Source organism: Mesoplodon bidens (assembly GCF_964165515.1).
Source record: "Mesoplodon bidens genome assembly, chromosome: 8".
Lineage (NCBI taxonomy): Eukaryota > Metazoa > Chordata > Mammalia > Artiodactyla > Ziphiidae > Mesoplodon > Mesoplodon bidens.
Window position 1 is genome coordinate 75,296,900 of NC_138165.1, and position 25,712 is coordinate 75,322,611.

Consider the following 25,712-nt stretch of genomic DNA (forward strand, 5'->3'; position numbering starts at 1 on the left):
ACCTTGAAAATCTTACCCATCAATAAATATATGTAATAGGTAAAAATTGATACAAATCACTCTTTTAAAAGATGGTATGATATTACCACATATGGATATACTGTAACATATTTCAGAAATAAACTACTGGTAATTTCTAATCTCCTGTTATTATAAACCACAGAGCAACAAGCATTTTTTGTATATATAGTTGTCCAGTGATTTCCCTTAGGGTAAATTCCCCAGCGTGGTACTGCTCTGTCAAAGGATATATACTCTGTTGAATGTTGATACAGATGTCAAACTGCCCTCCAAAGGCTAGTACAAATCACACTTTCCCCAAAAAGGCATCAAAGTGTCCATTTGTCTACACCCTCCTTGAGATCTTATTTTCATCTTTGCTGATTTGACAAGTAAATAATGGCACCGTATGGCTGTCATATGAATTCTTAGATCTCAGGTGAGATTGAGACTGGACACCCTTTCACATACGTGTTGGCTATCTACAGTTTCTTTGGTGAATGGCCTCTGCATATCCTTTGCCCGTTTCTCTATTTGGGTGTTTATCTTTTCCTAAATAATTTGCAAGAGTTCTTTATATATATTAGGAACATTAACACTTTTCACATATATTGTACATACCTTTAGTTTATCTTTTAACCTTGTTTATGGAGATTTAATATACAGAAGTTTACAGTTTTTATATATTCAAAGATATCTTTTCCATTATGATGTTTATCTTTGTTATTATGCATAGAAAGTCCTCCCTCACACCAGGATTAAAAAAGTATTTCCCCCCTTGTATTCCATTACTTTCATCATTTTATTTTCTACCTCTAGAATTTATCTTGATATAAGAAATTAGGGAAGGATTCAGCTTTTTACCAGCCAGTTGTCTCAACACCATTTATTAAATAATCCATTTCATTCTAGTAGTTTCAAATGCTTCCTTTATTTTATACCAAATGACCATATACACTTGAGTCTAATTCTGGACTCACTATATCTGTTTCACTGATTTGATTGTCTATTCCTATGCCAGTAACACATTGTTTTAATTTCTATACTTTTGTAATTTGTTTTACTATATTTGGTGAAATTCTCTCCTCACTGATTTTCTTTTTCAAGAGTTTCCTCATATATTTATTCCTCTGGATAAAGTTTAGAATGATCTTGTCAAGTTTCCCCAATCCAAGTCTTACCACCCAAATCAAATGCACTGAATTTATACATTAATTTCTAACAAGTGAGTCTTCTTTCCATCTGAGAATGATATAGCTCATTTATTCACATTTTCATCCTTCCCCCAAACTTAACAGCTAACGTGGAAAACCATAACCCTTTATCCTAGAGATGTTCACATTTTCAAGCTATTTACAAAGTACATCTTTTAATTCAAGACTTTTCTGTGCTGTAAAAATGTCTAGCAACTGTAAAATAATACTAATGCCATTATACTTGGAATTTTCCCATAGCTCCAAAATACCCATCTCTACTATATGGAGGGTGCACATCGAATACCCTTATAAGATTTCTCTTTCACAGAGGACGGCTTTCTGGCCTCCAAGGCCAGTGCTGGAGAAATGGGGCCTCAGCTGCTAAGCATCCCGGAGGACAATTAGGAATGATGCTAACCAGACCTGCCTTCACACATCGTAAATGCCCTGAAGCCACATCGCTGCAGCTTGCTCAGAGCCGTCTGGAGTTCATGAATCATTCTCTACAGGACATAGGTCATGGTTTCCAAACCACAGCCCCACATCCTGGGCAGTGGTCCAACAAGGAGCAGGGTGACAGTATTGCCTGGCATACGCTGAGAGATGGGAACCTACCCTCAGGACAAAAAGCACCCCTCCCAGAGCTGTGAAGGGGCTGCCAGCCTACCCATGGGCCAGGGAGCCAGAAATGCTGTCCATGCTTGCAGAACACGGGTCACTGCTCTCCCCAGAACCCCGGACCCTCTACTTTAGGACCACGCTTTAGATTTCCAGGTGCAGGTGGCCAGAGAAACCTTAACTGCTAAATATTTGCTGATCTCATCCACAGTTAGCAAAACGGTGGCCGGCAAGTTAGATTTGGCCCACAGATGTGTTTTCTTTGGCCTGAATGATGTTGGATCATTTTTTTGGAACCAACATTTAACAATTTAGAGATTTCCTGTATTTTCTCTTAAAAACTTAAGTCTGGGCCACGCTGCGCCTGCATTCTTGTGCAGGAACATTCAGTGAGAGTTGAGGGGGTCATCACCCCCAGTGACAGTGTGCTTCTAGATTTTTGGGACTTTGCTTTGGGGTTGTCCCCCTACCCTTGCGTGCAGCCTCCTTACTCCAAGCAGTTTCTGATTTAGGTCTAATTTAGAGAGTGTACAGGTCTCTAAGCTAACAAAACACCTCAAGTCTTTATCCCCATATCAAATTCCTCATTAAAAAAGAAAGAAACAAGTAAGATATATGTAGGTGAGGGAAAATACAGAAAAATCTAGAAGTGTAAAAGCCCGTGCTCTACAGTTTGTATTTCTCATGTTCTCATGACATGATAGAATGAAGCTGAGAAAAGTTTAGAGAGGACATTAAATTTATCACTCAAAGTTCTTTAGGTAGAGTCAGATTGCAGCCTTCTGGATGGATTCAAAAATATATATTCTATTTTTAAAAGAAATAATGCAAATTTCCAGTTATAAAATAAATAAGTCATGCAGATGTAATGTACAGCACGGTAACCATAGTGAATAACACTGTATTGCACATTTGAAAGTTGCTAAGTAGATCTTAAAAGTTCTAATCATAAAAATAATTTTTGTAACTATGTATGGTGTATTTTTTGTAGGTATAGTAACACACACATGAGAACAAATTATAAATTTACTATTGATAATTTGTCTTATTTATTGAAAAAAAATCCCCTCATCATACAATGTTGATACAGTTTCTTTTTTCTCACTTGGATCTTGAGACTAGCAGGCCACCCACCACCCCCTGAATTAATGCCCATAGTCAAGAACCACAGCTTTAATGCTTTTCTCCCCTTTTTTCACTTTAAGTACTTTGCTAACATAAGCTTAGCTTTCATCTCAAGATTTATTCTAGTAGATGCACACATCATCCCTTCCTACCCTGGAACTGAAGAGAGTAAGCAAAATGCACCAATATACTTGGGCCAGATCCTATTATGGCAAATAATAAACATTAACTGCTTGGCAAAATCTTTTTTTTTTTTGTATAAAATGATGCATTAAATTAATCAACACAGGGACAACCCAACTGTGAAAAGGCATTTCTGAAATTATTGGGACAAAATAAAATTGAATATGCACTGGATATTAGGTGATACTGAGGAATTATTGTGAATTTTATTTAGTATGAAAATGATTTTGTGTGTGTGTATATGTGTGTGTGTTCATTATCTGCTAGTGATACTTTAAAAAAGAAATAAACTCCATGGGTTTGCTATCACGTGGGACTTACAAATCTTAGAATTGTAGTTTTTCACAGTTTTAAGAGACTGTAAATATCACCTAGTCCAGGCATGGGAAGAAGATTTCAATTTATAGGCCAATTCCAATTTAATACTGCTGTCCTGAGAAGGAATTTAGGCCTTTAAGACTAAGAGGGGAAAAAAGGTCATGAACCATTAGCAATGCCAGCCAAGGGCACAAGACAGGAGAGTGGGGCAATATATGTTACTACTACTAGCTACCTTTAGAATCTCTAGTCTAGTGGTCTTTCAGGGAACTTAATACTTGTCAAGTCAACTCATTACTTCTTTAGACAGCTCTATGAAGTTATGTCTTATATTTTGACCTGAAATCTTATTTTCTGCAGCTTACAACCACGAGACATATAAGAAGAGCTCCACTTTAACTTGACAGTGCTTGAACTATTTCAGACAGTTCTCCTGTAATTCCCAAGTCTAAAACATCACCAGTTTCTTCAGCCATTCCTCACTGGGCACGGTTCCTTCCCTGTCTTCACCACTCACTATTGACAGGCACCGATTTGTCTCTGTCCTTGTTTCAGTGCGGTGCGTGGTAAAACGGTTGGTTGATGTCATGCTGTCAGGACGTAATCCCCAAAATGCCTTTATTGAGTTCAAATTTTGGCTTTCAGACTCTCTGCATTCATTTAGACTTCACATGCTCCACCTCAATTTAATTAGTCTGATGGAGGCTACTAAATCTTTCTATTATCAGCTACAGCTGGGCCCACTTCAATGGATTTCTCAGAATATATAACTGTCTTCCCACCTTTCCAGCCCCTGGCATGCTACCGGCCAGAGAAACCACAAAAAAGACTCAGAGTACCCTTCCCAATCCTTCAGTGGCTCCTCAAATCCATCTACAGATTTTCAATCTTATGAAGAGAACTTTCAATCTTACAACTGAGAACTGAGGGCCACTAACTAAGCCAGAACTATTTGGCAACTTGTCCTCATTGGCAGAAATGAAAAACAGGCAACCACAAACTGGCTCAACATAAGTAATAAAGCAGGCCTAGTCATTCACTCAACAAGTGTTGCAAGGACTGGACTGAGCCACCGAGCAAATGAGCAATCATGTCATCAAACACATAGTTTCTCAAAAGTAAAACACAGACATAAATAACTCAAGTGATGAGTGAGGTGCAAAGAGCTATGGGAGTTGAGAGGTGGCACAGAAGGCAGCAGAAAGGAAGTTGAGAATCAGGCCAACTCACCAGAGGAAGTAGTAGGCCTGGAAGGACAGGTGGGATTGGAACAGTGGAGAAGTGAGAAAAGAATAAAATACCAGTGGATTGAGTAATTTGGTTTGGTTGATGCATAGGGTCCATGAATACTACTACTGGGAAGTAAAGTTTGGAAAAACACAGAGAGGCAAAGCTGGATGAGACCCTTCCTCTATCAGGATCAGCTAATCAAAGGGTACTTATACCAAAGAACAGGCAACCCATCAAAAGATACAGAAAGGTGGGGAAGAAAAAAGAAGGCAAAAAAGTCAGAACCTAAGGCAGAAAGGAAAAAATTAAGTGAATAAATAGGGGTAAAGAGAGAAAAGCAAAAGGTGAGAAGGGAAGACAAACACTGTCTTCCCACTAACAAGAGGCTCCTCCATGATTTATTTCCCTTCCGTACTGGTGCAGCCTCTCTTCCATCCTAAAATGAAACTCTAGGCTTAGATTTCTAATCCTTATTTATCTTCCATCTCCCTATGCCCTTTATTAACAACCAGTTCCCCTAAACTGCCTAATCCACCTCCCACAAACAGTCCCTGTGACTGATCCCTACGGAGTTCTGGCAAAGGAAAATCGTGACATGAAGAGGACAGCTCAGTGTCTCCAACATACCTGATAACAGAGTAGGGGAGCAAATGATCTTTATGCTCACCTGAGAGAAGGGAACAGGAGACATGAAGAGGGAGTCTTAAGAGGTGAGAGTGGAGGAAAGGGGCTGTGGACCCAGAAAAGCCACGGGATCAACATAAGGAAATCAGGCACCCCTTGTGTGTGTTCATTGACTCATTCAACCACTCATTCATTCATTTATTCCCCTCCCTCCCTTTATGCCACCGTTTTCTGCTGCCACACATCCAACAGGCTACAAATAAAAATCAACTTCCTCAGTAGTCTCATTGGTCCCTCGTGATTAGGCCCCTACATAGTGTCCTGGATCTTCCCTCAGAAATACACCAAGGTATGATTTCTCATTTGTTGCCTTCTCTGCCATGATGTAAGCTCACGAGGGAAAGAGCTATCTTCTCACTGCTGTATCCCTAGCACCTAACACAGGGTCCGAACTCAGTAAATAACTGTCGAATGAACAAGACACTGTACAGACAAGTAAGAGGTATTCCCTAGAATTCTCTAAGACCAACAATTGGTGTGGCCAAAATTGCTAATTGTTCACCCAAGTCCCTGTTCTCTGACTCTTTGGGGCCACAGCTACACTAATTTCCCAACCTCCCTTGTAGGTAAGTTTGGCACGTGACTGAGTTCTGGGCAGTGGGACGTGGGTGGAAGTGATTAAAAGTCACTGCCAAGCGGACCCATAAAAATCCTCCCGTGCTTTGCCTCCACACTCTTTTTTCCCTTCTGGTTGGACTAGAGACAAACCCCTTGAGTGACCTTAGAAGCTACATGTTGATACCTGGGACTCTATGTGGAAGAGAGCCACCCCTCTAAATCTGTTCATAAGAGAATCAACCTTCTCCTATGCTTGAGCCATCAGACACTTCGGAATCTACGTGTTCAGGAGTAAACCTCTCTAATTCAGTCACACAGTTAGGTGACAACTCAAGTTAAGCTCCCCTAATCTTTACCAGCCAGCGGACGTTTGTCACTTTCCTAAGGAGAAATAAAGGCCATTCAGAGGACAGTACAATCTTTCTTGGGATGTATGACAGAACAAAAGTCCTGTTCGCTCATGATCATCAGGAAAAGCCACAAAGCAGGCTGGGCAAATTCCGGTGATGTCAGAACCACAGATGATCAGCTTCCTTGCCTCGCCTCCTCTCAGAAGTACAGGGCCCCGCAGGCCCTGCACAAGTGCCCAACCGTCTTCTCAAGTAGTCTGGCCCTGGCCTCATCTGTGCTTACCTTGCAAAAATGTCACAGCACATTGCTCCGTTGTTTTCAGTGCCAGCTGGCGAGAAGCAGCCCAGAGCTTTTTCAAAAAGCCAGAGCAACCTACACTGCCACAGAACGATGGCTGCACCAATGACTCGCCTTCTGAATAAAGCATTCAGCCGACCGGAGAGTGATGCAACCCCAGACAGAATTCATTTCCCGGTGGCAAAGCTCTTCTTACCCCGATATGTCTGACTCTGTTGTTCCTACCGAACACTAGAGACTTCAAAGAAAACTCCTCTCCCCGATGGACTGGAGCATTTAAGTAATTGAGTTACATTAAGAAACTTAGTAGCATGTACTGTACATAATTGCCTGTTTAATCTAGGTCTAGAAAACTATTAACAGGGTAAATGATTGACTAACTCTTTTCACCTTTCTTCATTGCAGGTTTATTTATCTCAAGAACTTCCAGGGGCTTCCCTGATGGCGCAGTGGTTGAGAGTCCGCCTGCCGATGCAGGGGACACGGGTTCGTGCCCCGCTCTGGGAAGATCCCACATGCCGCGGAGCGGCTGGGCCCGTGAGCCATGGCCGCTGAGCCTGCGCGTCCGGAGCCTGTGCTCCACAGCGGGAGAGGCCACAACGACGAGAGGCCCATGTATGGCAAAAAAAAAAAAAAAAAAAAAAAGCACTCCCAGATCCAGTGGTTCTTAATCTTTGGGGGGTCATAGACCCGTTTAAGAATTTGATGAAATGCCTTGACCCTTTCACAGAAAAAAATATGTCCACAAGTGCACACACATATTACACACGATTTCAGGGTGCACACAGAATGCCAAGTCTATCCACTGATCCCAGGTTCATGGACCCTCCAGAGCAGAGGGCAGCAAAATTTCCCTCTAAAGGGCCAGAGAGTGAATATTTTTGACTTTTCAGGCCACATACTGTCTCTGTCACAGCAACTCAACTCTGCTGCTGCAGTATGAAAGCTGAGCTGCCCGTATTCCAAGCAAACTTTACTTGTAGACATCAGAATTTGAATTTCATAGAGTTTTCCTGTGTCACACAATATTCTTTTTTCATTCTTTTTTCAGCTATTTAAAAAATAAAAACCATTCCTAGCTGGTAGTCTGTACGAAAACAGGTGACAGAGCATAGTTTGTCAATCCCTGCTGTAGGGCACGGGTTCTAGAGGTACACATTTTCTGTCTCTATTTTCACTAACTTCTAATGGAAACTCCACGTTTCTTCGCATTATGAATGCAGGCAGCAAACCTCAGTAGTGTCAGCAGAAATCACATTCATACCACATTAGAGTGGTAGCAGGTAGCACAAAATATTCATCAGGCTCACCACTATTTTTTAATTATGCTCACTATTAGATCTCCTACTGTATCTTGCCATTTAAATGTGCTGATAAACACATATATTATTATAGGAAAAATTTGATTTGATAACTGAATTTCAACATAATTGATTTCCATTCGAACCCTATATATTTTATTTAGTGCATTTAAAAACAGAATTCTGAGAAGCAGGACAGGGCTTTCACCAGACACCAAAGAGGTCCATGGCACAGAAAAGGTTAAGAGGGTCTGAGCTGGCAAAGCCAGAGCATCTCCTACCAGAGCATTCACATCTTCCGTTTTGTAGATGAGCATCCGTATCTCCTCTGGATCACCACTGAAGATTGCTTGGACCAATGGTGGCTGTAAACACAGGAGAATTTGAATTAGAACTATAATTAAATAATTGGATTGCATTCAGACGCAGATGGCTAGAAGATATGTTCCCCAAAAAGTTTATTCAACAATTATCAATTGGCAGACAAAGATGAATATGGGACTCAGGCTCACCCTCACTCAAAGTCTAGTAGGGGGTGTATTTGCACAAAGAATTAACTATAATATGATTTGAAAGCCATGACAGACAGTCACATCTAACCTGGGGCTACGAGTATAACATGAAAATCACCCCTAGTTGAAGATGTCCTTGAAAGGCCCTTAAGTTACCTATCAAGGAAACTACCAAATCTATGCTTTTGTGCATAGAGTCCCCTGTCCTTCCCCCATCTCTCATTAGACAATGTTCCCTGGTCCCTTTAAACAGTTCCGTTCCTAGAGGATGTTAATGGCCACGTTTCTGGCCTCCTGAACAAGAACTTTGTCAATGTTCGGACAACCCTTTAAATCATTCCTGAATGCTTCCCATAGCTTTAGCCAACAAGCACTGAGTGTTTTAGACGTGATTACCTCCCATCTATTTAAAGTAAGTGGCTATTCAACGCTAACATTTCTGTTTGTCATCTGTAATAGAATAAAAAATAAATAAATAAAGTGGTACAATGGTGGGGTGAGGAGCAAGAAGGGAGGCATTACTGAGCAGGTATCATTGAACTCACCTATACTAAACAAGACCCAACATATGGTAGAAGGATTTGTAAAGCTTGATGGAAACCCAGCTGAAAGAGAAACTGTCTCTGCTTGTGTGGTAGCGTGAGAAGAGTATCCAGAAAAGCTTCATGGAAGGCACCTTAATGAATGGGTTTGAGTGTGCAGACAGGGAAGGAAGGACATGTGGGCAGAGGGATCGTGGTGCGCAAAGGTGTGGGTATGCAAATCCATGTTACAAAGGCTGCCATCAACCTGGTGACCAGGGTGTGGGGGGAAAAGAGGAAAAGGCGTGGGCTCAGAGGTTTGTGTTGGGCTTGCCCACACGGTGAAGGATCCTGTTCAAAGCCACTTATGCCACTTGCCAGCTACATGTGGAGCCCACTTCCCGTGTGTAATCTGGGGCCGAACATGATCTTTGCTGCCCAGCCCCTCAAACGGTTGGTATTAGGAACAAATGAGATAATATACGGAAAAACCCTCTGTAACTCTACAACACTACACAAATAACAGATGTTTTCACTAAGAAATGTTCATGATGCCAATACGGGCTATTAGACTATTTTTTTTCAAACTTTAAAAACCTTGGCAATAACACACACACACACGCACTCACACACACACACTTATACAACTTTTGGAAATATTTTAGTCCTAGTAGGCAATACGATGATGGCAGTTTCTCAAACTTGTCTGACGGTAAGAATCACCTGAGATGCTTGTTAAAACTGTGTTCCTAGATCCCTTCCCTGGAGATTCTGGGGTGGGATCTGAGAACCTAGATTTTTCATAAACACCCACTTAGTTCTTGGGAACTGGAGAGCACTGGCCTAAGGTGACATGGTTAGCATGATTTGCCTCAACCTCTCCCTGTGCCATCTATGTGAGACTCCAAGTCCTGATTTTCCCTACAAACTTTCTTTTCTCTTTTTTACCTGCCTGGTGCCTCTCTTACATGTTTTGATGGTGCTCCTTGTTATTTGGGGGGCCAATGTAAGTACTGTCAGTAGGAATATAGTAAGATTCCCTGAGGAAACATTATATAAAAAATGTTAAATTGCAGATAAATATTTCCATATGCCAGGAATTTGTCCACAGTTTTCCCTCTGCCATCAAAGTTTCCAGCAAGTGGACATCTGTATCTCTTTTTTGTCCCCAGTACTCTCTTAATCCTACCTTCTTGCCAAGGTGTATGATTCAAAGATAGTTTCTCAAATTGCCAACCATTAAGTAGCAGGAAAGAAGTCTTGAAAGGAATGCAAGTTTGACTAGTTTGGCGTCAGCTGGCACTCTGCCCGAGACAAGGACTTCCTTCCCACACTTGCTGACTACCTGTTAACCATGTCTCCAGGCTATCTGCCCCATGTCAAGGACCATATTTCATGTAAAACAGGCAGTCACACAAAGTCAGGATTTCAACAAAAATACTGAATCTTTTATATCTATTTCATAATTCTCTATCTGCTCTGCTTGTGGCCAAATGCTTGTGTATACTTTTCTGCCTTTTTGAACCTTGAGAGAACGCAAATAACAAACCCCAATAACCATGGGATGACAAGCAGAGGCAGACAAGATTTTAGTGTTGAGTCAACAGTGGTCAATCAACAGTTGAAAAGTTAAGATTCTGAGAAACAAACCCATCCCAGTTTAATGCACCACTAGTTAGTCACTTTGAGGAAACAGAGCTAGGTAAGCAAAGCCTCTCTTCACTCATCAGTCTAAGGAATGTGTGAAGATATTCAGTCCTCACACCCCTCAAGAAAGACAAGGGTTCCAAGCTATGGCTGGAATGTTCCCAAGGAGAGCCACCCTGTAATGCTGCCAGACAAAGATGCCAGCACAGTCCTTCTTCAGGGAGTGGTGTGTGGAGCTTCCCAGTCCCTGGTCTCTGAGACTGCTGGAAGGGTATCATCAGTGCAGAGAATTCCAGCAGAGAATGGTATGAACACTTCCCCAATGCCTCCCAGCTTCCCTCTGCTAAAAGCTGCTTTGGGAAGCATTGTCAATGCCCAGAATTCCTAGCATCCATTGGGAAGAAGCTGAGCCATTGTTGTAACTCTTCCAAAGCTGCAGTCACATACATACATGAATATACCCACATGTACATGCCTACATTTGTACATGTATGTACACATCTGTATCTACATTCATGTGTGTATACACAGAGATACATGCTGATTCACTCACGAATCCCTCACACTCCCTGTGGAATAGAAAAGTGCCGGTTCCCCAAAGCCCAAAGCCTTGCTAAATGGACATCTCCACCCCAGCTGGGCTGTGCGGCCACTGTGACACCACTGTCTTCACAATTGTTAATCCAGACATTATGAGATGCCAAACCAGAACTTCACAGATACATGCTTTGCTTGAACGGAAGCTGTGTGTTTGCATGGATGTAGTTCTTGAACTAAATTTCTGTAACTCTTGAGCCAGTGGTATTTAAAAAAAAAAAAAAACAGTACGGGTGTTTCTTTTTTTCTCCACACTCCCAAATAAAATATGCTCATAGAACACTTTGGCATTCCCTTTTGTTGGGATTTTAATCGGATCCCGCTCTTTTATTTTTCCCTAGGTAAACACTTGCCCTGAGAATGAATATTTTGAAAAATATTTCTAAATACTGTCGCTATTACACGATTTTAAGAAAGGGGGGATATTCTAAATACGATATTCTTGCTCATAAGTACCAAGTACTTATATTCTGTTGACTATTAATTTGGCGGTCACTGTATCTTTTACACCTTTTGCCTTGACCTTGATGAGGCCTTACTTGCAAAAGAACAGAGTCCTAAGCCTTGGCATGTACAAAAATTTTTTAGAAGTTTCACACACTTCAACACTAGCATATACAAAATAGGAGTGCTTTGTGTGCAAATTTGAATAAACACAAATTTATTACAAGGGTCAAAGTTGTAAAAAACAAATAGTGGCAGGAAAAAGAGATTCTGATGCAGTGAAACCATTGGTTATCATTCCCTAAAGAAACTTAAATTCTTAAGAAGAGATATACAGTAATTTTAGCTTCAATTACTGGAATTTTTTAAGCATGTTTAGCAGCTGTACACTGGAAATGACTGTCATGTGCTGTAGATACTGGCACAGTCCCTCATGTAGATCGAGAAGGAAGAAGGATACTTCCAGGGCCTACTTTACCAATAGCACAAGTGGGAGTCAACATTCAGATGGGACCAGTCCTTGTCTTTCAATATCACCAACTCCCAGCACTGTACCATCTTTGCCAGGAGTGTTAACAGCTGCCTTCTAGAGGTGACTGTCTGACAGGCTGATGACATGTGACCTCTCGAAGACAGAAGTGCAGAGCAGAAGCTCCTTGAATTTGGCAGCCACAATGAACGAAGTAGCCAACCTTGCTGACACTAGGAACTGAAAATTTATCAGGAAAACGCCAATTTTGCTACCCACATCCCCTATCAGCCCACTCAATGCAATATTTTTCTATTTTATTCTCAGTCTTTGAGAACAAACTAGGAAAATATCCAATTCCCCAAAATAAGATGCTAAATCGAATGGGTACTGATAAGTAGAGTTACAATTCCACTAGGGGGAGCAAGACGGTAATTTGTTACCTGGGAGATAAGAGTAAATGTTCAGGTTGCGTAATAAGGTAGCTGGAGGATCCACTTTGTTCAAGACATAAAAGAACTTTAGCTACTGAGAGAGCACTTAGTAATAAGTAAACACAAACACTATCATACCCAAAACAACAGTTTTAAAACCTTTCCTATTGATTCCTGAGGGTCCAGGTTTTTAGGAAGTAAGAATAAAGCGATTTAAAACCCAGGTGTTAAAGAATTACTTTCATCATGTGCAAAACCCAATTCAATTATTTCCTCAATTTCACTTTTAAAAAGTGCTCCTAGTGGCATCAGATATGCCACTGGTTTAGGAATAAAGCCCATCAGGGGTTCTATGAAGAAAGCACAGCTGGTTTAGAGGATCCACTTCATCCTGTCCTGCAAAGAGGTCGTGGGTCACCCCTCCAAAGTCTCCTAATGAAACCATCAATTTGATTTGGGCTAAAACCACTGTATAGTGCATTTCACTTTCTCTTTGTCAGAGCTGCGTGTTCTTTACTAACATTTTGGCTTTGGAAGATAAACAGAGTGATAGAGGCTGTCACTGAGCATCTGGAAATACAGTCCATGGTAAGAAGTCCAAGAAGATGCTCCCGCATTACATTCCAAATTCTTGCTGTGTTGCTTGTCTTTTTCTGATTAGATTGGGTAATTAAAGACTCCAAGTCTAAAAGAAAACATCTTGCATTCTAATCAGGAGTGGGTGTTGGGAGTCAATCAATAGCCAAGAGGGAAAGATGATATTCCTAAACATCTGTCCACACTTAAGTATTCTGAGTACAGAATGTCATTAAAGCAGGATGGGAGCATGTTATTAGTAGCTAATAGCTGATGCAGCAATAATCTGGCCGTATGAAACTATCAACGTATATGAACATGTTGAAATACTTCACTAGGTAACAACTGGTTTTTGTGTAAGGCAGTGCTTACATTTTTTACAAAAGGATAATAAAAATTTGTTCAAGTCACTAGATTTAATGGACAGAACTTAGCTCTACTCATGTGGCTCCTGCTGTGTGATCCACTGAAAGGATGCCATTGAGTGCTTCCTGAATATAGATCACTCTACTTGGGGAGAAGTTCACTCCATCATAGAAAGACAATGATGATCATAAAATCAAAATCTGTTTCCCTTAAGAACTGTACAAAATATACTGCGTCCTCATAAACATTTCTTAATGCAAGACTACATGTCTGAAAATGTCTCCTACAAACTATGCTGCAGAGTAAGTGTCTATAATATTTCCGATTATTAAAAACAGAAACATAAAATTCCAAGTATCAGTAATACACTCCCTATATGTAGCTATTTATTAACTTTATACTTAAACATTGTGAAAGAAGAACTATATTTAATCAGAAAGTAGAAAAATTAATTTATCTAACCTTTTCCAAAATGAAAATAACACATAGGCATTGACTATGATATAGTTATTCAAGGACCCATTATTCAGTTTTTGGAAAATTCACATCCTTTGTCGCACCTTCCTTCCCTGAGATCCTCCTTGGCTATTTCTCTGCTTTTTAAGAGCACTCATTAGCACCTTCACGAGAGGAGAGCTGGTCCGAGGGAAAATGAAACCCAGGCATGTCAACTTTGCTACTAGTTACTCACAAAAGGTTAGGTAAAAGGAAATGATGAAACGAGTACCGGTTAGCTTGAAATCTGGAAGCAATGTTGATTTTACATACCTGAGATCTCTCTCTTTTTTTCTGCCATAGGAGGGAGATTCCTCCTATGTTTGGTATCAGATTGACCTGGGATTAAATCTTAGCCATAGTTTCCTCATCTACAAAATAGGGCTACTGTAGCCATTTTATAAGAGGTGTTTAAGAAATGACATAATATATGCAGTGCCTCCTGTACAGGGCCAATGCTCAATAAAAATAGCGATTAGTGTTGATTTTGAGGTAACAAGCTCAAAAACTTTCATAGACAAGTGCATTTATGTCCATCCATCCTACAGTAGGAAAAATAAGGGATCCAGGGAGATTTCCTTAAAAATTACAGAGCATATAAATCAAGTTAGGATTATAACCCACTCAACACCACCAATAAAGCGGAGGGGCCCATCACACTGAGGGGAAAAGCGTTTACATACAGGAAGGGGAGTAAAAATCACACTGAGCTTGATTTGGCCTTTGTTATCCTGGCCAACCTCAAAAATGTTGCACAACCTCTCTGTACTCAGGGGTCTAATCTATAAAACCAAAATAACAGCAACTCACCTGAATAATACATCATCTCTCTTGACTAATCCAGCTGTGCCGCATATTTATGTCCACTGGATGGGACGTGAAATCATAATTTTACTATTTAAGGTTATTATAAACAAGCACGATTATACTTTTCCTTTATGCTCTCCTGATGGTCATAAAGGAGATTAATCCCGTTTGGAGCTGTGAGGGGGTCGAATGATTTGCCTGTTAGTGGCAAAGTTGAGACTAGGATTTAGTTTTCCAGATTCTCCCACTTCATGCTTTCTCTCCCTCACATGTCATGTTAATACAATACAATACAATAAATACAATATAATACAATTAATACAGAATATATTATATATAATTCTTAACCAGTAATTCAGCCTCAATTTCAATGAACTTTCTATGGAGAAATTTACACCTAACAACTCACTAAGGGAAAATGCTACCATATCTATTCCCTCTGTGTGTGCGTGTATACACCAAATAGTGACGATATATGTATATATATTTCTAGATCCAGCCACTCCTAACAAAATACCTAACAATAAAACAATCTTGCCAAAAGTTAGAAAACAAATAGCTACAATCTTTCAAACTTGGGGTGCGGGGGCAGTCCGTGTGGATTGAGTTATCAGAAAGGAGACGTAGGTATTAAGCTGGATTTTGAATGAGACTGTGGAGAATATCTTTCATGCTGGAGAATAGTAGATGATGAAGTTAGAAGAAGAAAAAAAAAAAAAACTGGGTTAGGGGAAGCTCCACGCCAGCAGAAGGAGATTTTTGTTTGTTTAACATCTTTATTGGAGCATAATTGTTTTACAGTGTTGTGTTAGTGTCTGCTTTATAACAAAGTGAATCAGCTATATGCATACGTATATCCCCATATCCCCTCCCTCTTGCATCTCCCTCCCACCCTCCTTATCCCACCCCTCTAGGTGGTCGCAGAGCACGGAGCTCATCTCCCTGTGCCATGCAGCCAACAGAAGGAGTTTTAACCTAATCTTCTGGGCAAACAGGAACTGGAGGTCTTGAGCAAGAAAATGGCACAGAGTCTTTGCAAACCCTTATCTGGCCAAAGTGTGGGCTGAGCATTGGAGGAGGAGAGTGGAGTTAGAGAACCCAGTTAGAAGACCATCGCCACAATCCAAGGCATCTCAGGAGAGAACTCTCCGATCTCCATTTATCTCAGGCTCCCCGATTACAACTTACAGGGATATAGTGGAAACAACAGATACTGTTTTTAGTTCTTTGACGGTGCTCTGTTCCTGGATTCAAATTTGGCTCAGCACCTGCACCACTTTCCGTTATAGCCCAAATCTCCTGCCCCGAGACACTACTGTTTCCAGGTGAAATTGAGGTTACTTCCTTTAGTGCCTGGAACACTTCCACCTTTTCCCCAACAGAACCTCCAGGGAAATAAGTTCTGTTTCATCAGACTTGTCACTTGGGCACTGAATTTAAATCATAGCATTTCAAAAATAGGCCACAACCATAAAGAGAAAAGCAAAGCAAAACAGCACAGACATAGTTTGCCAAATGCCATATTTGTATTGGGATCTGCTGCCAACTCCCCACATCTTTTTTCACTCCGTCTAGTTCGAAATGGCTTGAGACCAAATCTCAACTTTAGCTAAGTCAATTAAACAGTGTTCAGGAGCTAACCTTTAAAAAAAGTTAATTTAAGCAAGGGCACACTGGATCCAATAGGTTAGTGTGTGCAGCATATTTAAATCAGTGTAATTTTAGTGAAACAAAAAGAACAATATACTTCTACAACAGTTTCTTGTTTTGAGAAATTTTTATAGAGGTTCTATTTCCTATCTTAGTTTTTAAATTTACATTCTTTTTACAACTGTATCTTATAGCATAATGAATTAATGTGGTTTCAAATATTTTTTAATGTGGGGTGATTTAATAATGTTAATCAATAAAAGCCATTTTAGTGATTTTTGTGGGGAAAAAATTATATATGGCCAGAAGATGGTTTTCAGGGTGATAAATGTATTCAGTGTAATTTCTTTGTTCAGATATAGAAAGCGGTTCTCAGTTTTAGGATGCATTGTACAAACACAACTTTTTATTAATATCTGGTATGTACATCCCTTATCATAAGGACAATGGTAAAATAGTATTCCTAAAAAAAAACATGACGGAAAGTTAATTACAGTAATATTCTCTTGCGATCTAGGGTAATAATAACTTTTGAGAATTACTGGAAATTGGAAGCTAAATAAAGCAATTCAAGCAGCCTTTAAAAACAAAATCGATGTGTAGAAATAAAAGGCATTCATCAGGAAGGTGGCAATTTCTTGTTATATTTGAGGGGGATGGAATGACCACACATGAGATATATGAATTAACTCAATCACATAAAGTTATTCATGATTCAGGCAAACTCCAAACTGGGTTTGTCTAATTTGTTAGAACCTGGATTCTCTCAAAAGCCACCTTTTGCCCAATCAAGTCTTTCCAAAGCCCATGAGATTTTCCCTTTAAACCTCTCCTTCCTTTCTGTAATCCTTTTTCTTTGAATTCCATATGCATTTCTTGGAAAGGGAGATAGCAGTTAAACTCTCACCACATCTCCACAGGCAGCCAGATGAGGGATTATGGAGATGTGCAAAACGGATTCACCTTCCTGGCCTTGGCTGCTCAAACCACTCCCAAATCTAAGGCAGTGGGTTGACCAGGACCTCCATTAGTCTCTGCCTGAGATGCCTGAAGGGTCCCCTGCTGCCCACAAAACCAGGAAAGTTACAAGGAATGCAAATCTATAAGGGACCCTGTCAGGGTAGTCTTCTTGGAAGCATCTTTCCAATTTCCCCATCCAGTGTCATGGCAAGGGCACTCCATGACAGATATCAAAGGGAAGTGATAAGACAGCAGGAAGAAAGCAGTCCAAGAGACCGAAAAACATTAGATCATATAAAATGGGAACTTTTGCAAAAAAGGAGAGTCACATCGTATTTCCTTGCAGGGACACCAACCCAGTTCGTATTTCCTTTATTTCTCTGCACAGCACCCCGCCAACAAGAAATGAATGATATGTTTTAAAAAAAATTAATCTGGTACATTTCAGATAACAACCACATTCAATTCAATTCAACCAAGATTGATTAAATGTAGGAAATTTACTAAGGGTAAGAAATTCAGACACTGAGATGTTATAGTCAGTCTCCCCCTTGATGAAGTTACCAAGGTGCAAGAAGAAGTAGACAACCTGAGTGTAAGGTAAGTGCCATAGGAGAAGTACATGAAGAAGAGAAAGAGGTCACACCTGGCTTCCTGGAAGAGGTAGCCTTTGAAATGAATATTGAAGCTTAGAGAGGATTTAAACAGCTAGAGATGAATGAATGGGAAGGGAGTGTTCCCACCTCAGAAAAACGTGAACAGAAGACTGAACATGCACAGGAACAGTTTCATTTGGCCGGAGCCTGAGAGAAGTGAGGTAAGCTGAGAAGTAGACAGGGATCCTATTCTAGAAGGCTTCGAAAGTCAGGTTGAGAGATTTAGACTCCTCTCTAGAGCTGGGGAGCCATGCATGTTTTCAAGCAAGGGAGTTACCTAAGAGCTGTGCTTTAGAGCAATCATTCTGGAAATAGGTTGTATGATGAACTGGAAGAAAAGACTAGAGTGGTTCAACAAGTTAGGAGACCACAACAACAGTCCGGGTGAGAGGTCCTGGGATGGAGTCCCTTAGTTACTAGGGACTAAAAGGTAAAAGAGCTACCTCCACCTTTAATGTAACAAGGGCAAGCCAGCTCAAGCATGGCCGTCTCCATTCAGAGAGGCTCTCACCAACTTCCTGGGTGACATGCAGGGCTCTCTGGAGCAGGGCTGCCCCAACCATCGGCGGAGGAGCACCGGAAGTTCTGCAGCATTTGCTTTCTTCCCTTTTCCACTTGTGCAAGCATCTCCAGTTGCCTACTCTGTCCTGTTCAGCTCTGGGATAGGAAGTTCCTAGGGCTCTGAAGTCAGTTGGCATCCTACATCTGTACAACCAACCTGCTACTTCTCTCCCCACTCCACCACGGAAACCAGAGCACCAGGCTTTTGGTTTTGGTGCTACCTTCATAGTTTAGGTTTTGGTGAAAAGAGAACTTATCTTTATGTCATAAGCTCAAAAAGCAAAAAAAAAAAAAACCAAAACACATAAAAAGAAGACCCAACTTAAGTATAATGCTGTCTTTATTTCCTAATTCTAAAATTTAGTCAAAGAATAAAACTATTTTTTTAATCATGCAAAGTTTGAAAAATAGAAGTATTACGGGAAAGGGACTTTCTAATACATAAAAACCTCTATGCATTTTCTCTTTGTCTTATATTTGCTAGTTTTTAATCTGTCGTTTTCCTGTTGCAAGAATACAAAGAGAGGGTAAAGAAAAACATGTAATAACCTTTTCCGTCACCAGCATTAACAGCCTAATGTGTACCTTCCACATCTTTCCCCAAGTCCTTGCTGATATATAAAAATATAAATACAGATATAGGAGGCTACACTGTTATCTCCAAGGTGAGATTTTACTACTTCCCTTTCTTGGTATTTGCAAGAACAATAATATATTGAGGACATCCCCCAGATCACTAGCTATAGGATTAACTCATTTCTTTTCATAGCTATGTGATGCTCCACGATATGGATAGATCATAATATATTCAATTACTCCCCTGTGGCTGGGCATTCAGGTTGTTTCTAGTTGGTGGCACAGCAAACAGCCTCTATCAGTGTCCATCCCGGCCAGTGCATTTCACAGAAAAGTGCTACCAGAGCAGAAAGCATTTTCTGAGGACCTACTACAGGTTATTTTTATGAAATATGCAGAAGAAATGTGTGCCATAGTCCCTCCCTCAGAGAATGCCAAATATAGCTGAGGAAGTAAGCCTAGCCCACACAGAACAATTAAACCGTGTAAGACGGGACTGAGCCACGTTCTACAGACTTCACACAAGTGGATGCCAGGTTCTCCTCCAGCACAATGATAGCTCGGCGGTCCCTTTAGCCCTAACATTCTAGGAAGCTTCTCAGATTCAGAAAAGGGGGAAACAGGAAAGGCTAAGAAATCAAGGCGGTATCTGCAGAGGAGGCAGTACTTGACCAAGGCCTGAGAATAGTTTAGATGGATGGAGAAAAAGCAATTGTATTTCAGAGACAAATGAGCCAGGGTACAGCACTGACTTGAGCCACGTATATGCTCAGGAGAGTGACAGTAAGCAGGCCCTTCTCTAGGTCACTGCATTTCCAAACATGCCCTCTCGTATTCCTCTATGCCCACCCAGCCTCTGCTTAAAGACATAAAAAAATCCCAAGTTTAGCTGCCACAGAGCACTACACTAACATTGATTTAAATGTACTACTTCCAGCCAGAGTAAGCTTGAAAATACTCCCCAGGTCTCTTCTCTCCCCATTCTCTACACACCCCTCTCCAGCCCTGCACATGCACACACACACACACACACACACACACACACCACGTTGTCCTGTGCCCTGCAAACAATAGCAGTTGTTTAAACTGTTCCTGTCCATCTGGGAAAGAACATGAGGAACATGGAAGAAAGTAATAATGAAGTTGAAGTGACTGTAGTGTAACCAAAAAACTGAGCTCTTTTGAGAATCAAAAACCCTATTAAAAACGCTGTTGTTGATAAACTGACCACTACACTGTTAGTCTTTGACTCTATGTTACAGTGCTACGTTTGCAACTTACCAAGTCCATCTAAATATAAAATATATCTCATACCATGTTTTAAATTTCATCATATTGGTAACTAAGATTTGAGACTTCCATGTGTATGCCAGATAGGTATTATGCCTTGATACTGAATATAAGTGGCTCTGTGACACAATTTTGCAAATGAATTCAGCATACGTAAATTAATGTCCCTTTCATCTCAAAGTCTTGAGATTTAAAAGTTACAAGCCATTTTTATCAGAGGTGGAGCCACAGGGAAATCTACAATTTTCTTTGTTTTCACTACCCTTCCCAGTCTACAATTAGCTTTGAACATATATTTTAAACTTTAGGAAAACAAGCTTCACTCCCAGGATGTTAACTTGAATGCCAAGTTCAAAGACATAATCTTGACAGCCATAGCACAGAAAATAAGGGTTTTTAATAAGGAGAGGGAATTATCGAGTTTAAATAAAACCTAATTTGCTGTGTGTTTCTATTTAGCAGTAGGAAAAAACAAAAAACAAAAAAAGCCCTTGACCTCCACTGTACCAGCCCATCCACAAAGGCAACTGAGTGAGGTCTGAGTCTGGGTACCAGCGAGGCAGCCAGTGTCCTGATGCCTCCTATGGCCCGACTGACGATAACTGAGGTGGTGTCTTTCTTGGTGGCTCCACACTCCCTTCTCCTCACCAACACTCTCCCTGACATTGGCACTAAATGGTATGGAGACCTCACGAGTGTCTTTGGAGATGAAATCTAGATTTGGGAATCTGCCCTGCACATCTAACGTCAAAATGTTCACAGCCGTTACCCAGTTACCACATTACGCTCCAGTGGTTTAAAAGGCACCATATGATCACGGTTCTTTAGAGATCACAGTCCTGCTGTCCCAGCTGAGGAGGACTTTGGCTGCCCTTCCTCCTCCCAGGGATAGAACTGGGCTTGGCCAAAGGCAGTAAAACCAGGGTTTCGTGTGACAGACATGGCCTGCCCAGACGTGCTGAAGCCTGTTCCCTCTTTTAGAGACTCTGAGTACATCTGGCATGTGCGACTACATTTGACTTCTTGGATCATGACCAATCAAAAATGTCGAAACGAGGTCACTGAGGGAAGTAGAAAAATTATCTGAGAAGCCAGAGGCCTGGTTTTGCTTTGGCCCTGGCGAATAGGGGTCATAAAACTAGGGCAAGTCATAAGGCTAACAGAAACCTGTGTTTCCTCACCAGAAAAAAAATGGGTTCAAAACAATCAACTCCCAAAGAACAAGAAGGGGAAGACCAGATTTTATGAGGAAAAAAAATCCACCGAGGGGTCCAGGTGACGGTAAGCTCACTTTGCCAACGGACCATGTTGCTCACAGCTGGGGAAGTAGCAAGACCAGTGTGCTTAGAACTGGTCAGGGTATTGGGACAGTCAATAGTGTGGAGTTCTCAAGTGCTTCTTCTTCTTCTTCTTCTTTTTTTTAAAGACCTACATCATGGGTGCAGAAGAAATTTGGCTAATGAGTGATAGCTGGGTTGCATATCAGAATCTCCTGGGAAAGTGGGTCACACCCCAATGAGCCTGATGCAGTACGTCAGAAATGGAAATCCTAGCAAAGGCACTTGAAAAGGCTTTCCAGGCAACTTATATGTGCTCCTCAAACATGCAGTACTGACTCTGATCCTTCATATCAATACCTTAGAAATAGCACACCTTGGACCCCATAATCGCACTTCAAGGAAGCCATCCTACAAAAATAACCAGATATGCACACAATTTTTAGATAGAGATATTAATAACACCAATATTCATGATAGCAAAAATTAGAAAGGAACCAGTGTAAAAGCTAGGGAAATTATTAAATAAGTTACAAAACATAAGGCCAAAAACGATATACAAATGGGTGCCAGGCACACAAAAAGAAGCTCAACATCATTAGTCAACAGAGAAATACAAAACAAAACCACAGTGAGATACCACTTCAAACACAGTAGGATTGCTAAAACAAAATAAAACAAAAAGTAAGTGTTTGTGAGAATGTGGAGAAATTGGAACATGGCTGATGGGAGTACGAAATGGCGCAACCACTGTGGAAAATAATCTGGAGGTTCCTCAATAAGGTAAACATAGAACTCCTATATGACCTGGAAGTTCCATTCCGGGATGTATTCTCAAAAGAACTGAAAATGGGCATTCAAATAAAAACGTGTACACCAATGTTCATAGCAGCACTATTCCAAGAGCCAAAAGGTGGAAATAATCCACATGTCCATCAACGGATGAACAGATAGGCAAAATGCAGTATAGCCATAAAATGGAATATTATTCAACCATAAAAAGGAATGACATATAGTGATAGATAGTACAACATGGACAAACCTTGAAAATATTATGCTAAGTGAAAGAAGCCACAAAGGTCACAAAAAGGTCACACGTTGTATGATTCTATTTATATGAAATATCTGGATTAAGCAAATACAGACAGACAGTAAGCAGATCAGTGGTTGTCACGGACTGGGAAGAAGAGGGAATGAAAGTGACTGCTTAAGGGAGACGGGGTTTCCTTTTGGAAATGTCCTGGAACTGGGTTGTGGGCTTAGCTGCACAACACTGTAAATGCCACTGAACTGTACACTTTAAAAAGGTTGTTCCCTGGTGGCCTAGTGGTTAGGATACGGCCCTTCCCTGCTATGGCCCAGGTTCAATCCCTGGTCAGGGAGCTGAGATCCCATAAGTTGCATGGCACGGCCAAAAAAAATAAAAATAAATAAAATAAAATGGTTAAAATGGTAAATTTTATTCATGTTATGTGTATTTTACCACCATCAGAAAAAGGCACAATACATAAAACAGCATCTTTTAGTTATTAAAATTGATCTTTTGAGGGAATTTAATGAGATGTGGAAAATATGGAAAAAGCAGTCTATGAAACTACTTCTAGTGTGATCCCAGCTTCACAATATATAAATATGCACAGAAGAACAAGCGCTGGAAGGAAATGTATAAAATTGTCACACAGGGTATGGACAGATACATTTCTGTCTTACATTTTTCCATAATTTCCCAAATTTCCTATTGTTTTTATTATTAAATATCATTAAATTAGTGTTAAATATTATTCTTATAATCATAAAAATAAAGAACTTTTAAAAAAAATGAGACCACTTGACACTCTGGAGCACAATTAGGAAAAGGTAACAGGAGTAATGAAAGGTCTGAAAAACCCATGATGTGATGATTTAATTAGCGGGGGTGAGACAAAACTATGGAGTGTTGGAGAGTGCAACAACCTGGAGAACTTACATCCCATCCAAAGCTGGAACTGTGGCTCCAGATCTTTTGAGTTTTCAAGAGATGCTAGAGCTCCAGACTTTTCAGCAAATGCCCTGATTTTTAAACGTTGGAAACTTATTCAGTATTTTTCAAACACCCCAGGCCAAACAAAACACATCTGTGGACCGGATGTAGCCCACAGGCGCCAGTCAGCAAACTCCAGTTTATAGGAACAGGAATGTTTAGCCTGGAAAAGAAAAACCCTTGAAGGGACATGGTAGTAACTTCAAATATCTGAAGGATGGCTATGGAAAGACGTGTGAACTTAATCCATTTGTCTCTAGGAGGCAGATCCAGAACTAAAGGCTGGGTGTCATTTGGAAGCAGAGTTAGGCCCAGTAGATAAGTGAGGGTTTCTAACATTCAAGGAGCTGCCCAACAGCAAACAGAACTCCAAAATGCAGTAAGTTACCCATCCCCAAGATGCTCCAGCAAGGGCTATGTAAGCGGGATTCCTGTTATTGGTCACAAGTTGGACTAGGTCAAAGGTTCCCAATCATGGCTGAGTATCAGCAATCTGAAAAAAATACAGATTCCTGGACTCCATCCCAGAACCATGGGGTGAGGCCCAGGAGTGTGTATTTTTAAAAAGTGTCTTAGCTGCCTGGCAGATGGTTTAGAACCACCGCCGTGAACCTGACTCTGATGTGGGAATTCTAGGACTCTAATCCATGGCTTGACCCAGTTGGCAAAGAAGTGGGGGAGGGACGGAAGGAAGAACAACTTACTGGAGCTCATTACAGGACAGGCTCTGCGCTAAATGCTTTCTTATGTCATCTCATGGAATTTTCACAACAATTTCTGGAGGTCAGAAGCAATGTCCTCCATCCCATTTCCCAGAGAGAGAAACTAAGACTTGGGGAATCTGAGTATGATCCAAGTTAACTGCTAGTTACTGAGAAGATCTTTCCGGCTCTGATTCACATACTAGTTGAACTCCACCACAGTGCCCTCTTCCACCAGCTCAACAAACATCTCTCAGTTGCCCCTGAGGAGCCAGGCAGGGCAATGGCTGAGGGGATTCAGCAATGATTAAGACACAGTCCCCAGCCTCAGGAAGCTTTGGAATCTAGCAAGGCAGAAAAGTAAGCAATTACATCCCAGTGAGAACTAGGGGGTCACACGAGAGGGGCACCCAACCCAGCCTTGAGTTATCAGGGAAGGCTTCCAGGAGGAGGTAACATCAAACCCAGAGTCCTAAGGTGACAAGACAAAAGGGATTCCAGGCTGAGGGGGCAACATCTACAGAGGCCCAGAGGCCCAGAGACCAGCGGGAGCCTAGTGCGTGTGGGGAAATGCGAGCAGTTCAGGGTGGCTAGAGAAAAGGATGCAAGGAAAGGAGTGGCAAGACATGGGGCTGGCCAAGTGGGCAGGGTAGAGCTCCAAGCACTTGTGTGCCATGCTAAGACTTCATCATTTGTCCTCAGGGAAACAGAAAGGGTCGAGGCTTAACACAAAGGAGTGATATATTCAGAATCACATCTTAACAAAGATCCAACTGGCTGTGGTGTGGAAACAGATTGGCAGGGCAGGACTGACTAGAGGCAGGGGGACCACACGGAAGACTGGGGCAATAATTTCAGCTAAGAGGGGATGGTCATCCTTACAAAGATGGTGGCGGGGCAGATGCTGTGAAGCAGAGAGATGGCTGTGCCCCTTCCTCCCTTCTTTCTGTAAACAATATTCCAGAGCCCTGGCTATGTACTGGCCACTCTGCCAGAGCTAGATGTACAAGGATGCGCAAAAACAAACACAGTCTTGCTGTCGTGGAGTTCACCCACTGCCGGGCAAAAGATGCTTGTGGAAGTATTTTCAAAAGTATTAAATAATATACAAAAAGTAGACTGGTTGAGTACGTTATCAATCATAATATAATAGCTAAAGGACATTAGGGGGCTGCCTTCTCCCTCCTCCATCATCAATTCTGAAAGAGTCATTAAGTATAAGAGCCCCGTAAGATAACCCTAAACAGCTATATCCTCAGTAAGCCAGTGCTCTTCAGCATTATGTTTCTAAT

The 25,712-nt window shown here is 41.1% G+C and overlaps 1 protein-coding gene across 4 annotated transcripts in view; it reads right to left on the reverse strand.

Annotated features, from left to right (window-relative positions):
• ANKRD44 (ankyrin repeat domain 44) overlaps positions 1-25,712 on the reverse strand; it is a 328,696-nt gene that overhangs the window by 200,425 nt on the left and 102,559 nt on the right. For all 4 annotated transcript variants that reach the window (XM_081242878.1, XM_081242876.1, XM_081242877.1 and 1 more), the window contains exon 2: positions 8,143-8,226. In XM_081242878.1, coding sequence (XP_081099004.1) covers positions 8,143-8,226 — 84 coding nt within the window. The remainder of the gene's footprint in view (positions 1-8,142; positions 8,227-25,712) is intronic.